Genomic DNA, 17,115 nt, shown 5'->3' with positions numbered 1-17,115 from the left:
GACCCTCAACCTCACATCACACGCCAGTGGTTCTCTGGTTCTCCCATGCAAAGCTTCTCACTGTTTTTGATATAGATGGAAGTCCGTTTTTACAGACATCTGAAAAGAATAGCTGTACTGTTTCATTGCTTGTGTGAAATTCATTGCAGTGGCAATAGATATTTAAAGGGGTCACTACAAAACAATCAAGAGCTGTCAGTGAAGCAGCGTGACAATGGGAATATACAGTATAAAGAGAAACTACAGTAATGAGTAAAAACTACATCTGCAGTAATAAGGCAAAAATAAGAGGGAAAAGCAAAACTGCTTGCATTCACCTAAGAGCTTGTGATCTAAGGCTGATTGCTTCCTGTGCTTACATTGTACTCCCTTTCTTACAGAACATAGTCTCTTTTAATTCAGCAGGCAAGACAAAGTACACCCATGCAGACAGTAAGTCATTTTGTTAAAACTGGAACGCGAAACATCAGTTAAAAGTAATGTATATATATTAGGCCTGTTATTTTTCATCCATGCCAGTGATATACACTGTACAGATCTCAGCCTTGGCAAGGTAACACCTTTTACAGTATATCAGTGGAAAGACAGCACCCATGACACTCCATTCATTTTTAGAAAAAACATGATCATTTTACGTCTGATGTAACGTATCACCCATTCATGTTCAAGGGCATTTTAGGAAATCGGATTCCCCAAACGGTTCATAATTCAAAGCTGCCCACAGCAAGATAGCTTTTTCGAGCTTTGGAGAAAACAATACATCTTGTTAATTCTTTCAGAAAGCCCTTCCTGTCTAATCGTAGATCAATACGTTTGATGTAAGGTGCATATGAGCACCGTTAAGTGTCCAGTAATAATATTAGTCAGTTCATGCTGAAGATATCAGCTCCTGTCAAAAGCTCTTGTGTTCATTTGATTTCAAGAACAATGTATAGAAAAGGCATTGATACTGCCGTTCTCTGAAAATGTGTAGGTGCTTCCACGATGGACATACTGTATGTTTGTGTTGTTTTGAACTATTGCAAAGGAAAGCTTGTGTTAACTGTGAGACAGGAATGACACATTGGCTGTGTGCTCAGTGCAATTTCTCTCCTCGTTTTAGGTGACTTTATGGTCAGAGAAACAGCTGTACTTACGTCTTGGCTCTCTAGGTCCATCAACGGTCACTTTAATTGCTCTGTGATAAGTAGCCACTTGAGGAGGACTGGTGAAGACAGTGATTGTGAGAGTAAAGCTCTTCCCTAAAAATAAGAAAAAAAGCAACACCAGATTGTGACCAGATTCACAACAGAGTAATTCTTGAATTAAATTTTGGGGGTTACTTCATTAAAATTTTGGGGGAGTAGGTCCTTGTCGTCAGCTGATGTTGAATACGGAAAAAACAGTCAGCTCTCAGACATCAAAATAAATTCAATAAAATAAAAACGATGAATTCCTGCTTTCCGCAATTACAAATATAATTCTGGCTTATATACTTCAGCTTAGGCTTTGTTGGCATTTGTCTTTGAATATTTTAAGAAATTATGTGTGTTACCGAATGACATATCTTATATAATGCATGTACTTAGGACTTTCAATGTTTACTCTTGAATTTATCTTAAAATGAGAGGTTTCGTTGATATTTAAGTCTCACTCTTCATTCTCCTAAATCCGCTACAGTCCCAGCTTGCAGTTTACGGGCGGTAGCCGAGATTTCTTTCCAGCTCCCAGGTTCATTTTTATATAAAAGGAATCTCTTGTTGAGAAACTGTAAAGGGATCCTAACAGGATAATTAAGTGCAGAAATGAAAGGTACTTTTAATTCGTAGACGAAAGCATTTTCCATTCATCAGCCTGCAACTATTTAAGTGTAGCGTTTAAAAAGAGAACTCGAGTGTGGGACTTAGGCCAAGACGAGGAGGAAGGGGGCAAAGAAGGCTCTGAAAGAATGCAAACTATCTGAACTCACATGAAGAAGCCGTAAGTAAACAGTGAAGCCCACAGAAACGTGAGGCTGAAAGGTGTATTTAAATGGGCCTCAAATCACAGTGCAAGAAACCAAACCATCTTTCTACTGTATTTCCACTGCTCTGCGAGGCGCAATACTTTCAAGATCATTGATGCAGACGCCCTACTTTGATATCAGTAACCACAAACAGGTGATGTATTTACATAGGAAGAGCTCAGTGGGCAGCTTCCTAATGAGGCTTCTTGAGTAAAAGTGCTGCCAATTGTATTGATTTCCAGAGTTCAGCAGTGGAGGATAGAGGTGTGTGACAGCGGATGTCTGTTGACCTACAACTTTTCCTCTTCCAATGTACTGGCTTTCAAATTATTCTACCATGGCCGATACAAAGGCGACCTGACGACCTTTTCAATACAGAAGTGTAGTATTTATTTCCACCTCTTGAATGCCTTTGTGATGCTTGTCTTCAAATGATGTGAGCTGCCCTGCTTTATTTGTTCAGCTGTTATCACTTAAAAAAATAGACCCACTTTATCTACATTAAATTAAAATTGGCACTGAAGGCCAAATTACCATTAAGGGATCTAAGAGACATTTACGTTTTTATCAATATGAAAAAATACTATTTACCGTTTTTTTTCCTGTGTTCAACAGATGGAAAAAAAAACTACGATCCAGCTGCACTGTACACTTTATTGCATTTATGTATCAAAAATGGTGAAATTATTTATAAAAATGCATGAAAGCTATTGCACTAGCTAGGACTCGGAGACAGCAGGCGAACGAGCACAGCTTCTACTACTACCGAGAACATATGATTAATTCACCTGCTACAATATAGGTCTACGCAAATGAAGTCTCGTTTGAAACCTCCCAACAACAACAACAACAACAACAACAAAAAACACAGCACAGGGTACCAAAGCAATTAGCTCACCTCGTCCACTCCGTCCCACGAACCGGAGGTCGTTGAATCTGGCCACTTGGTTTTTCATCACAGCCGATGCGTTTCTGAGTTCCGCCGAGTAGTTCTCGTCGTTGCCTGCCATCACCGTCACCAGCGTCCCATCAGGAACATCCCCGAGAGACACCACCTACGGGATCAGCAGTCGGTAAAACCCCGGGACACGTCTCTCCCTGCTCCCGGTTTTTCTCTATCAGCACCGACAGGTTCTGCCCTTCTAGAGCAGGACAAGATCGCTGTCGCGTAATTGGCTACTAATACGCCAATAACACATCCCCACCGACGGAAAAGCTGCCCATTTAACGACCCATTTCTAGGGAAGAGGATTTAGCTCTGCAATCATACACGATCTAGGAACTAAAATTAAACTACACTATAAAAGTGCTACATGTCGAATTGTGTTAATCGGCCCGAAAAGTATTATCGCAACCTAAAACGAGCTGGGTGCCCTTTTCGATTATAGTAGTTTGATAAGGAAAATGAGAAATTACAGTATATCGTGTTTCTGATGATGCTGTTTGCGTGGTTGTTGCTGTCGTCTTTATTCATGGTGTAAAATATGAAACGCTTTCCTGCTGATGTATTACTGTTGAAGCGAAATGGCTTGTACGTTTTTAAAAAAATACGCATATACTGTCTGGGATTTGCTACATTTCCGCAATATATCCAAAGGGATCGGACTTAAAATTATGATTAGGAGACCAGTACGGAAACCTTTAAAAAAAAACAAAATATAAATACAGGAAAGTATATTAATTCAGAGCTTAACTTTGAAAAAAAAAATATGATCGGCTACTTGACCGTGTGCTGATAACCTCAATAAAAACGAGAAACGATCAGCAAAACAAGAAAATCTATTTTCATTTGTTCAGAAATATACATTGTCTTATATTCAGACCACTGAATTAAAAAAAAACTGTATTTATGAGCTAGCTGGAGATAGTTATGAGTTTGAGTCAATTGCAAAGACCGCAGTGAAATTCTTTAAAGTTGAATTGCCCACATACCAGAAAATCCACAGTGACCGACACCGCTTCCCACAAAATGTAAGAGACCCATTTGTCGAAGGTAAATGCTCTTAAAATAGAAAACGTTCTAACCCCAATTTTTTTTTGTCCCTCGTCTCGCTACGATTCGTGTCCTGCGCCTCCACAGAGCCATCAATGCGAGCGACTTTGAAAACATCTCAGGCAGGGTACGGGTGCAACGCAGGAATGTTTTTTTTTTAAATCGGAGTGCGTTGCAGGATAGCACTTCGATCGACGATGAGAAATGACAAAATAACATTTACACTTGGTAAAAAAAAAATATATATATTTAAAAAATAAATATAAATGTGTCGAATCCTGTGAGTGATTCGTCGTCAGCGTTATCATTATTTCATTGTTTTCAAAAGCAGGCTGTAATAAATTGCCGCAACATACAGTAGTATCGCGCAGTGTTATGTCGCATTTGTGCGAAGTCTCGGGTCAGAGATTTCCGTTATATTGTCAAGTACGCATACAGTATAAAACGAAAAATTCTTAAAATATCAAATTACATATAATATTTGATTTAACCAACTTAAGTCGCGCCACTGAAATCATCACAGTATTTTATTCCGCTTTAAATGTACTGTTATTATATTCACTAAAAGTTCTTGAGTACATAAAACAACATTTTTCAGGGTATCTCATTGCTGTTATTGACTATTTAGTACTGCGTTGCTTCCTCTGTATCAAAAAGACTCCCGTTTTATGCGCGATATTCAAAACTGCATTGTCGCCAAGCACGGAATCGCATCTTCCAGGTGTGTAACCTTTTCCTGAAGAAAAGCCTCAAGCATGTCAGAGAACTGACCGCAGCATCGGTTCATCTCCCTATAGTGGACGTTCCACTCTTATATCCTTGATAATCATAAGCATAAAAACGGCAACCTGTTATTAATTTCTAAATTGGCAGCGATAGTAATTTCTGTTCAAATATTAGTCTCTGCACTAAAAAAAAAATTAGAGTTAAAAACAGCGTAATTTACCGCCTCCCCGACAACAATGTACAATTGCTGCAATTAAATAGTGTACCGTTTTAGGTCACTGTTCAGGCGTTTAAGAACAATCCATCACCCAGAAAAACAAGAGAAGGCAAAAAAAAACAACCCAATTCATTTCTTACCTTAAAGGCCACAGGTAGAGTTTTGTTACATCTCCAGTGCGAAGGCAACACAGAGCAGAGGAAGTTCGGGCTGTCGGTCCGGACCAGCTCGCCGGCGTGGTCGGCCAGAACTTCCACCACAGAGCGCGTCTCCGGTCGAGTCCTTACCGGGCCGGGCGTGCCCATCGGCCCGGTGCTTTCGCCTATCTTACTGCAAGGGAAGGACGTCGAAGGCGGTGTAAACCTTCTCGTGGTGGTCGGGTCTACGGGAATATGCATCACAACAACCGGGTCAGCCTTGCTAAACAGCACGGTGTTCTCTGAGGATTTCCTGTACAGATAAATGTGGGTTTCTTGTTGACCTCTTTTCTTTCTTTCTCTTTCTTTTTTTCAAAAGCACGCCAGTGGTCTTGTATTTTAATGTTATGTTTTCAAAAACGTCCAGCAGCGGAGGTCTACAGCCGAGAGCTGCAAACTTGGCGGAGGCAAAGTTTTATCCTGTATATGAAGAGTGCGTTCTGCTCGCACCAGATGTGGAGCTGGAGTGTGTTCTGAGCGCACGTAGAGTTGCTTAAAAAAAGTTCCTGAGGCTGCTGAGCTGCGCTGTACTTCAGGATGTCAAAGCAATGCAAAGCGTCGTTTGCTCGCTACTTTCTCATTGACTTCAGCAAAACTAAAACCGCAAACTCTCAGACCATTTTGTTTCTCTCTGCAGCGATCGCTGTTCTGTCCTATGCAAATCAGATCTTCTTTCGGTTCTGCACCTGATGTTTTTTTTTTCCCTGACACTACCAAGACCGATATCTTCACAAATACTCGCTTTTGTATAGCAAAATATATATTTTTTAAATCACAAATGGCCAAATTCCACCAAACCGAGTATTTATTTCGCAATTTTTTTCAATCTGGAGGACCACGAATGCGCTTTCAAGAACAATCAACATGCAGATGCATATTTTAGTTCATATCAGGCATAGTCTACAAATATTCCCTTTCACCCAAAAAGTGATTAGGAGGTTTTTGGGTGCGCTTGCTCTCACTTTTTTTTAAAAAACTAAGTCGCCTATGTTCTAATGACGTTGTCCCTGTAAGTACGCTCCGTGCATATCCAAAAATGAAAGTTTCACAGCCTCGGCCCCCTGCTCCAGTCCAAAAAAAAAGGCTTAAATCAATGTCCATCCAAGTTTATTTCGTGATATTTAAATATTTAGTTGTCCAACGCCGGTTTACGGAACAAGAACAAACTCGCTCTCATTCTGCAGGGGAAAAAAAAAGAAAAGTTTTTTTTTTCAGGTTCTTCTGAAACGAGCAGAAATGTTTCGGCAGTCAGTCACTGAAGACTTGCTTATCTGATGGAAAAGTAAGATAAGCATGAAAATAACTCGAGGTTAATAACGTCGTCTTCGATCCTCTGCCGCTCAAAGCTCCGACATCCCTCTGCTTCCAGAGCTCGGTGCAGAGTTTTCCCCGTCTTACGGTTTTTTGGGGGGAACAAGTTAACAAGCTCTCTTTTTTTTGAACGCAGCGATGCACCGCAGAAGGAAAAGTACAGTAATATTATTTACTGCAGTCATTTAGCGCTGACTGTCGGAGGAGTGACGGCGCCCTGCACCAATGAGGCGGATGGGTCGGGCTATCAGCTGACCAATCACATCCGACGGACCTGGGACGAGGAACAGGGACGCCTTTTGCACGGAGTTTTTTTTTAAATACTGCCAATAACACATTATAGGCAATTAGCTGATACAGTGGCTATATTTTCAAGCTCGGTCCTTTTAATTTTTTTATTTTTAAATATATAATCTGTAGAGGCCGGGCTACGAAGAAAAGAGAGTCCGCTGTGTGTCACACACAAGAGACCAACTTCGATACAAAATGCAGAAGTCCTGCACGAAGTTATTTTATATTATGTTCTACTGTATCGTAAGTTCATCTGTGCTACCAAACACATGCACGGCTTTCGCGGGTCTTTTGAGGAGGACGACCTCAGTTCTTTAGCTTTTAAAATGGTTACCGAACATTAAATGTTAAAAGATTGATAGCCTAAGGCGACGTTTCTCTGTTAAGACGCACATACAATGTACTATACACCGTCCTGTTAGTTGCGCGGTAATGTACCGCATCCACATAATTTAGTCTTTAATGCCTTTATAATAAGGCTGTTTGCTGTAACCTATACGAAACCTGTCTTGCGGCAAAGAATTTCGCGATGTGAATTGTAACACCGTTCGGATTATTTTATCAGTACAGGGTACTTTCTTTTAAAGTCCCCTAAGCAAAACGAATTAATTTGTATCTGGAAACTATGGGTTAAATGGTGTCTCTGTAGCCATAAACAGTGTAGCAAAAAAAGGATTATCAAAACCACAAATCCATCGTTAATGAAAATGAAAGATTTCTTCACAGCGAGTAAGGTTCTATAAGTGATGATATATCGCGCAAAATGTCAATCAAATTGCAGGTTTCTTCAACACATGGCTCATTCTTAACTCTGGACAGCACTGAACGCAGTAGTAGGGAACTTTAATCTCCGTGAAGCACAATATAGAGAATGCGAGGTGAAATGCGGATATTTGAAAAGCTGAAAATATTTTCTTAAGGGCCTGCACGTTTCAAGTTTCATGTTCCCTCCTCACACCCAAATAATCTGTATGATTAAAGGCGACGACAGGTGCCTAGATATCTCGAAGACGTTTATCGTGAATCTGTGTGTGGTATTCGCGGTATTCTGGAGATCAACATTAAAACGATTTTCGATCGATTAGAATTTATTTCAACGTTGTCAAAAAGAAAACAGGAACACCCAAGGAATGGATAATTACCCGTAATGATAAATTCATGATTATTTTAAACAGTAAATATTCGAAAACCTTAACACGTGTCCACAAAACAAGCCATTTTTGCTCTGGTTAAAAATTGTGGTTTATTAAATAATTCTCGCTTATCATATCTATTCAGGTTTCAATCCCAAACTCAAGTAAGATGCTTGGGTTCTGTATGAAAGAGCGAAAAACTATTTTATATAACAGCTTTTTAGTAGCCAAGATGTTTTCGGGGTATTTCGAATACTGACAGCATTCATTGTACCTGTCTTGATCTTATTCTATCCTCTAGTCGGAGAATAAATAAGATAAGGGTAAAATTCACGTTACATGGAACACGTTGGTCTAGGGTTACAGAAAAGCTGTATTATTAAATAACTGTTCCTTAAGGATATTACTGTATATGTTTCTGTTTACTAATGTTTGGAACCTTGCATAGTCAGCGACATAAGCATTAAAATCAGTGATTTGAGGGCTTAAAGATGAATGGTTATTTGAAAGCGTATCTATTTATTGATATAAATGTTACTATTTCGTCTAGCACACTTTCTGGAAGTGTGCAATTATATGGTCACTTAAAGTCAATAATTCGCAACGCCGTGCTTGAAAGTCAAAGTGCGTTTAAAAGCCCCCAGCCCAGATGCACCTGTTACCTTACATTCAAGAACGGCAAGAGGAAACATTTAAAAGGTTTTCTTCTCGCTTTTGCTTTTGCACTCTCGGGCAGTAAAAACATAATCGAAGGCGACAAGTTTCCACCAATTTTTATAATATAGATCACACGATATAAAGTGTTTTTTTTTCAGATAAAATACACCTAGGAGAAATGATCTAATACGATATGAACGGGGACATCTTTTTTATACATGGAATTTCCCCTTTAATGTGTAGTTTCAAGCTGCTTTTACACATTTGTGTGGAGCACATGTGTTCATACTAAATATTAACGAATAGGCCACCGCATTCTAGCAGGGCAATAACAACATAGTACAGGCCCTGAGGGTTGTTTTCAGAAAAATGTTTCTTCATCAGTAATTTGACAATATAGAGATATTTTTTTGTACATGTATACGCATGGAGAAACTGCATTCAGCTTATGAATTATGCTAGCCCACATAGCAGGCTAGTAGGGGTCGGTATGGCAAACGAATCCGTATTAATCAGAAATAACTACTGTAGTTCATCTATCGGAGTGTCACAACCCAGAGCCACACCCTGTCTGTTCGCCACACCGAGGGCAATACCGTTCTTTCAACACTAGTTAGCGCTTTTGTCGTTTAAAAGAACTTCAGCTGGGACAGCAGAAGATTTCGGTAAGTGAAAACGTTTTCACTACGCAGAGGAACAGAAGCAGCGAGCGTGCTTCTCAGAGGGGAGTTCAGAACTGAAAGGGATATCGTGTTGGCGTGCTTGGAATTTTTATTATTTTCTTTGAACCGGTTTTGCAGAACACGAAATGTAAAACACGTTGCTCTTCCATCGAGAAGCTCGGTACAGTGCTAGTCTACAAATCCCGCGAATAGGACAGCCTGCCAGAATAATATATATGCTAAAAAAAAATCACAAACAGTAAACCCGAGAGAAACACCGACTTCACAGCTTTGTATTTGTCAAACATAAACGTCAATAAATAATTAGAAAGGAACTACACTCAAATTTAAGTTTTGCTATGAGACTATAAAAAAATTAAGCAAGTTCGTATGTTCTGACTGTAATAAATAATGATATTTATGTTTATTTAATAACAGTAATAAAAATTAATTGGCCCTTAAAGCCAAACTGATCATTTCGATGATGAAACCTTGGGTCTGGAAGTGTTAACTGGTATTTTATTTTAAATGTAGCATCCGTGGTATCTGATAGCATTTTTTTTTCTCCACCGATGTTTTTAAACCTACACAGGTTTATAAGCTTTCTGATCTGCGCGTTGTGATGTTAACTACTTGCTGTTGAATGGAAATTATATTTGAGGTCTAGGGCGCTCTTCAGAGGAGTCGAACCCGCGCAGTCTGAAAGACTTGTGCGCTGTGTGTAGGTGTATGCAAAGATGAAAGCAGGCAACTACTCTTATTACACAGATTAAAAAGTGGGAATATTACAATGAGTTTTAATTCGTTTCATCAAATAAAATCAGCGTAAGGCATAGCTAATACGTTTTGTTTTCAAATGGGTAATAATACTCTAATAGATACTGTATGTTCGCGCTCCATCGCAGCTTAGATTTAATGGTTGTAATATCTATGTAACAGGTGAGACTTCAGCAAATCAAGTTTGTGGAATAAATGTTTATTTTGTAATAATAGTCTAAAACTCAGAAAACTGAATAGATCTTCAAGTAGAGATGAGCGAGGTGACGTTTATTTGCGGTCAATCGTTTTCAGTTTTTAAATGTTAGTTTAGCAGTAATTTTCTTCAAAGCTGTGTAATAGGTAATGTGAAAGCAGACGAGGAAACCTTGTTGTTTTAAAGATAAAAAAGTTCATATGATCACAAGAAAACGAGAGCAGAGAGACACGGTCTGAGCCATCTGATTGTCATCTGTAAAGACACAGACGTCTGACTCACGCAGAAACGTCTTGTTCATGTTTGACTCCTACTCCCCAAGGTATCTTAATTAGAAATCACAGCAAGTTAAGACCCGTTACCTATGCAGTTGTACCCATATTACCGAGTAATTCGAGCTCATTATTTTAAACGCGTTTTATAAAATCTGATAATGGCAATCGCAATCAAATACGCAACAATAAATAATCGCAAACACGATCAAACGAAAACTCTTAGCGCAATCCCAATAATATTCATCTTGGTGGAAATGGGAGAAAACGCACCAGTAAAACGTGTAATCTGTACTGAAAATATATTTTGTGGGCAAGTCTGATGCTAATTCCTGATTTCCTAGCGGAGACTGCTAATTTCAAGTCGCGTACAGTACGTATTTCTGACTCTCAGGTACGTCTTGTTTTTTGGTTGGTGTCTATTTCGGTTTTATATCGCATCACAATCACATCCCTTACACCTCTTGCTGTATTTCAGTGGCACCTTTCAAAGTAGTGCTGAACTTTACCATTTAGACTTCAGCTTCCAATAGATTTTGTTATATATATTTATTTAAGGCAAAAACGCTTCATTCAATTGTCCTGATTTTATTTGCACGTCTAAAGCAATTATTTAAGTATGATTTATAAAAAAAATAAAAATCCTTTACCATTATAGCACAAAAAAGCGCAATACTAAATTCGTTTTAAAAAGAAACGTTAGCATGTTCCTTTCTGGAAAACAATATTCCACGTTGTCTTGAATTTGGAATCAAGTAATTCGTATGATAGAAAACAAATGTGTCATATTAAGAAAAGGCTCAGAAGTGTTGCGCCCTCGTTTTGTTCAAGCCCATCATTCCAGTCTGAAGGACTGCAGGAAGAAAAAAGTGCCGGATTGTTCGAGGCCAGGAAACTACAAAGTGCTGTGCATGAAGTACAAAGACAAAACTCTTTTTTTTTTTTGCTGTAGTTTAAAGGTCCCCAAAAATTAGAAATGCTTTTGGCAGAGTCAACAGTTAACATATTTTTCATACGAAGAACCACTCAGTTGTATACATAAATACGTTTTCTATTTCCACACATGCTCAGACTGGAAACTCAAATCCGGGCAGCCCTGACTGGCACAAACATAAACATACAGCTGTTGTTAAGTTAATTACGCCTATCATGTCAAAATCAGTGTCAGAATAATTACCATCCCAATGTGGGATTAGAGTTGTCTGGTCCTTCCCTGATGCAATAGGTGCAGATCCCACAGCTATTTAGTAATGATGCAGATGTTTTGTGTTTTTTTTCCCCCCACAGCGCTATAGATAGGCTTTGTGGGATGGGCGGGTGGGGTTTTCGGTTGGGTTTGCTTTATTACTCTCATGTAGGGCAGACCGGGGCCAGAGTCTCATGGAGTCCGCGGTGAGATAAATTAAATAAAAAAAAAGCTGGCCTCCTTACAGATGCCACCAATCAGACAGTTCCAGGAATTCATCCTTTTGGTCTTGCATTAAAGACAGAGGGAAAGGTTAATTTCACAGAAGACTGGAAACAGGGTTCGCTACATTAATAAAACTAGTACTTTAGAAGAGCTCTGGTCAACTACTTTAACATACAGTGCAGGCAACGTACTGTACAGTATAGACATGCTTCTCTGCTTAAGCAAACTGACTGCAGTCTGTTGATGCATAACTAGTTTTCATCTTCTGTTACTGGTGTCGAGGACAGATATCTGTGTTTAAGAAGACAAGAGAAACGTAAAACACCCCGTTCAGAGAGATCGAAAGGTGCCTATATATTATACAAGCGTGGTTCACTAATTGCTGCACGCAGCAGCAAAATTAACTCATTAGCTCATCTAAGCAGGAAGATGACGAGTGAAGAAAATAAAATCCAAGGGTATTGCTAATAATGAAATCTAAAACTGTATTACTAGTTATTATTATATTATTAGTTATGATATTAGAATAACCAGTAAAAGATCATTCTGATGTTAAATGGCATTTTTAAATATTTTTTTAAAGTGTTTTACATTTTTAAAGTTTATTTTTTTATATGTGCTGTATTTGGGTTGTTTTCTGTCTAGTATTTTAAATATTTCAGAGGTGATCTACATCTCAGGAGCTCTGTTTTTTTTCAAGTACCTGGTCTGCTTCAGTAGCAGAAATTAGGACAGGGCAAGATCATAACTGACACAGACTTAATCCATAGGAATAATGAATGATTAATCAGAGAGTGTCATTATTTCTTTAAAAGGCTATTTTGTCATAGGGTCTGCTTTTCGACTGAAGCTAATTGCTAGCTTCCAAGAGACCACTTCGCAATTGTTGAAGGAGCTTGAAGGATTTCCAAACGTAATATCCCCATTTTCAGCATTGAATTTAAACTAATGGAATGAATTTCTGAACTGTGTAAATCGCAGGTGTTTTCCAAGAACTGTAATGGAAAACCGTATGTACTGGAGTGAATTTAGATTGACTGTTCTCTTTCATTTCAAAACGTCCAAAGTTGGAATGTTAATGCCAAGAGTAAAAGAATAATGGATATTGGGACAGTTTGGTTTTCAGAACTTTCATTTATCTGTGTGAAAGTCCTATGAGGTTCTCAGCTTTCCGGTATGACCCTTTCACTGTAGTATCTGGCAAATCTAGGACAATGGCAATGTTCATATTTGCTTGTCCTCTGCACTGATGTTCTGTATATTAATATCAAACCACACGTAAGTTAAAACTGAACCTGCAGCTTTTTGCATGCATTTATCATCTTCATTATGAACTATTCATTTCAAGAACAGTTTCTTTTGTTTCAGCCACACAGACATGCCGGTATACGGTGAATGATTTTTAATGATCAGAGAGGGTATTCGATGAAGTGATGGCTAGATGGTTCTATGACATCTAATATTTATGCTTCTCTGTACATTTTTATTTTTAATAATACTGAATAATGCTTGGCATGCACTTTTCTATGCTTCTTTTAAAAAAAAGTGAACTTTGAGCTGCTGATCATGATGAGAGTCAAACATTTAATTAATATATGTTAATGTTAATATGTGACTAACAGCACAAAGTCAGTTTCCAATCCACTACAAACAGATTAAATAATACTGATAATAGCTGTTTAAACTCAGTAATTCCTCATTGTGATTCCTATGCAAAAAGCATTCTAGTTTTATCACACATCATAAATCTAACCTTCAAGAGTGTTTGCATGGATCCCAATACATATTGCAATGTGCATAATTCATAAATCAGTAGTTTATGTTCACAAAAAAAACTATTTTTTCTTTTGAGATTCCAGCAGTAAGATAAAACCAACTTTAAATCATTCCTACCATGAAATCAAATGCTTATTAAAAAGTTGATAAATGCACATAAGGCTTTTGATCTAAGCTTCTCTGAGGCATTGAAGATGCTGATTAAGAGGTTTCAGAAATGTTCTGATTTTCTTAAGCTTTCTTAATAAAATGTTACAGTATTGGACTGTTTGCTGGAAGAGCACCAAAAGCAAAAACCTTCAGGAATGGCACCGAAACTTTCTTTCAATTTGGGCAGAGATCCTCTTTAATGATGTATTAGCTCTGGCTTGCTCAGCTGAGCCTGGCTTATATGAACCCTGCCCCCCAACCAGAGGCTAATAAACACTTTTCAAAAGAACAAGGTGGAGGAAATTATGAGGAAGATTAAGAAGAAAAAGGTATTTCTATTCAGAATTTTGTGTATGGCTGACTGATTGATAGGATGCCTAAACCCTAAACTTTAACTCAAACCTGTTTTGAAATTGAACCCCAAGAGAGACTGTAATACTATGCTTAAGACTTTCATTGAAGTGTAATCCTAGTCCTTTGTATCTATGACTTGAACTGCTGCCTCGTGGCTATAAATTGTACTGCTCAAGGCAAAAGACGTGGACACTGAAGTCATTTCTTATGGTGTTCTTTTTCCTGACCATAAGATTTGGTTTTTAATTATGATGGATCTCTAAACCTGGTATAGGTTTTCTTACAAATTTACTGGTCTTCTTTTAGCTCCTGTAATAAAATTATGATTTTTTTTAAAAATAAATGATGTTAAAAATACCCTTTCATATATAGTCTATACAGTTGATATAGTCTTTGATAGATAGAACACCAGTGAAGATTGTTGCTGGGAAATTCTGATTGTATGGAACCAGAACACCAATGAAAATGAGGCAAAACAAATTTCCACTCTTGTATACAGGCAGATTTTTGTCTGTAAGTGGGTTGCATATTAATTTAGGCCAAAATACTTTGTCATCCATTGAACTATTTTTGGTTTTGTACACAGATGCTGTTGCAAGTCAGCTTTTAATTTAACCAAATTCATAGGCAATTAGAAACTTAGCAAACTTATGACATAAGAGAAATATTTCTATCTTTAGTAGCAATGTGGTGTGTATTTCTTTACATTTTTAAATTATAGGGTTGATCTTCTTTTAACCAGTACATTCTTTCCCGAAAGCTTTGCCTCATGTGCACTGTACCGTCTTCTGTTTGGAAAAAAAAGGTTTCCAAATGGCTAACCTCCACAACACAGAGCTTTTACTTTCTGTTTCAGTGACATCAAGAACATTTCTTTGTTTCATTGAGCAGTATTTAGAAGTCACTGTATGTTAGGATAATAAACTTTGTGAATTATGATACTTCAGTGTTACATCTGTCTATAAACAATCTATTAGCATGTTACAATATTAAATATGTTATTAACAATTATAAAACTTAATTACTGTAGATACTATACTAGGGTTAGGGGTGTAGGTTAGGATATGATCAAGATTAGGGTTTTGTTACTAACATGCAATTATAGTATAGAAGAGGTTTTTATTATTGCATTCATCACTGTTTTTATTTTTAATTTTAATTTATATAAATGGCATTTTCAACCCCAAAACTTCAATATTAGTGAAATAAATTAACAGTACAAATTCACACTTTTATTTGTAGAAAGTACTATTTTACAGGATTGTAGTGAATGTTTAACAAATGAATGCTACTTCATTACTTTGTAAGAAGTATGAGGAAAACATTGGTCAAAAGTAGCAGTTATATTTAGGTAATATAACTTCAAATAATATTTCAGCACATAACTACATTTTCACCCATTTCCACATTTTGAAATAAGAATCATAAGAGCTATGTGCTCCTCATGTACAATATTTAAACAGTTAAATAGAACAGAAAATGGCCACATTAGGTCCAAAGTTATGCAGCTCAAAGCTTTTTAAAAAATGTAACGTTTTGGTAAGCGATATGTGAATGAGTCTAGTAAACAAAAACAAAAATTCAAAAAGTGAATTCAAAACTGTTTGATTTAGTATTTGTTTACCAGACAATTCCTACTTTGAAGTTATGATAAATGTCGTTAACTGAGTTAATTACATTGTTTGGGGTATTTCAGGAATGGAGTCGTATCTTGGCAAATTGCGTTTTCGTTTTTTTTTTCAAGCATATTTTTTTGTCTTGATCCTCCTCACTGGTCCCTTAGCAGTATGAAAAAAATGTCTCATTATGTAATAAAGAATGTGTTCATCATCCCAAACAGACAAAAACAAATCTCTAAAAACAAAGTGCAAGAGGTGACATGTTTAGACCAATTGGATCCACAAAGGTTTATCATAGAATTAAAAGAAAATGGAAAATACTTTAAAGATCGCTTGTTCCTTAATTCTAAATTCATTTTCAGACATCAAGCCGAAATTTTAAAAATGATTAATTTTAAAATTATAATGCATTATCACCGTGGCCTTCTTTCTAAAGGACACTTCTGTGTTCTGTGTGACATTGTCCTGCTTTACCAACAGTGGCGGCACACTGTGTATTGATGGGCGTTGTTCTGTGACTCAATTTCATACTATCCCAAAGCCTTGGAAGCTGGGTCCATCTGATTCTTTCTTTACACAAAGGGTTGTGGGAGTCTAGAACAAGCTACCTGGCCATGTTGCTGAATCTTAACACCAGGAATTCTTTCAAGTGGCAGCAGATTGGGCTCCTTGGATCAATTAATGACGGCCAGACACACAAGCCTAAATGGGTGGAATGGTCTCCTCGCATTTGCAACCTCTCTCACGTTCTTATTCTTTGTCATTTATGCCGACTATTCCTGTAAAAAAAATATCTGAAAATGATCCATTCAATTCTGGCAAGTGTACAGGGACGTCTGCAATCACATAAAATAAAATGTCACATAAATAAGGTTTTATTCCATTCTTCATTCTTTTCCAGTCTCAAGGCAGTATTTTAGCCATTTTTTTTCCGCCTTTTGTTTTCAGAAGAGATTTGCATGTGTTTGCCGGTGAAAAGTCAAGGGAATATTAAGAGTGCGTCTTTTGTTTGTTTTGTTTTTTTTTCAAGAAAAGAACCATATAATTCTTTTCATTGTAAAAAAGTAGTATAAATATCCCAAATGGGTAAATTGTTTCCGAACAAAGACTTTATTGTCTTGAAAGCTCAGGGAAGGAAAATAATTACACTCTGAGCAACTCTGCAATGTGAACCCTCCATTAAATGATGGATGTTACACAAAAACATCCATACTAAAACTGAGGCTGGAAGACGAAAAGACACCTTTTATTCATTAATTTCAGATTTGCAAGTGAATGCATAGAAATGCATTGAATTTGTTTTTTGAGAATAAAGGAAACAAAGGTAGATTTTTCAAAGGAGCCGAAAGGGGCTGTATCACTGGCACTGCACAGTCCTTTATTCGCAAA

At 37.5% G+C, this 17,115-nt stretch overlaps 1 protein-coding gene across 3 annotated transcripts in view; it reads right to left on the bottom strand.

The window, feature by feature from the left end:
• Positions 1-17,115, bottom strand: part of runx3 (RUNX family transcription factor 3) — a 71,571-nt gene that overhangs the window by 33,861 nt on the left and 20,595 nt on the right. For 2 of the 3 annotated variants that reach the window (XM_088602655.1, XM_088602654.1), the window contains exons 3-5: positions 5,061-5,302; positions 2,883-3,039; positions 1,137-1,241 (exon numbers count right to left, since the gene is read on the bottom strand). In XM_088602655.1, coding sequence (XP_088458781.1) covers positions 1,137-1,241; positions 2,883-3,039; positions 5,061-5,302 — 504 coding nt within the window. The remainder of the gene's footprint in view (positions 1-1,136; positions 1,242-2,882; positions 3,040-5,060; positions 5,303-17,115) is intronic. The other variant, XM_088602656.1, reaches the window with a different exon arrangement.

Source organism: Lepisosteus platostomus, chromosome 13 (genome assembly GCF_059453375.1).
Source record: "Lepisosteus platostomus isolate fLepPlt1 chromosome 13, fLepPlt1.hap1, whole genome shotgun sequence".
NCBI classification, from domain to species: domain Eukaryota; kingdom Metazoa; phylum Chordata; class Actinopteri; order Semionotiformes; family Lepisosteidae; genus Lepisosteus; species Lepisosteus platostomus.
Note: the sequence above shows the minus strand (reverse complement) of the source record. Positions and strands in the feature narration are given on the sequence as shown.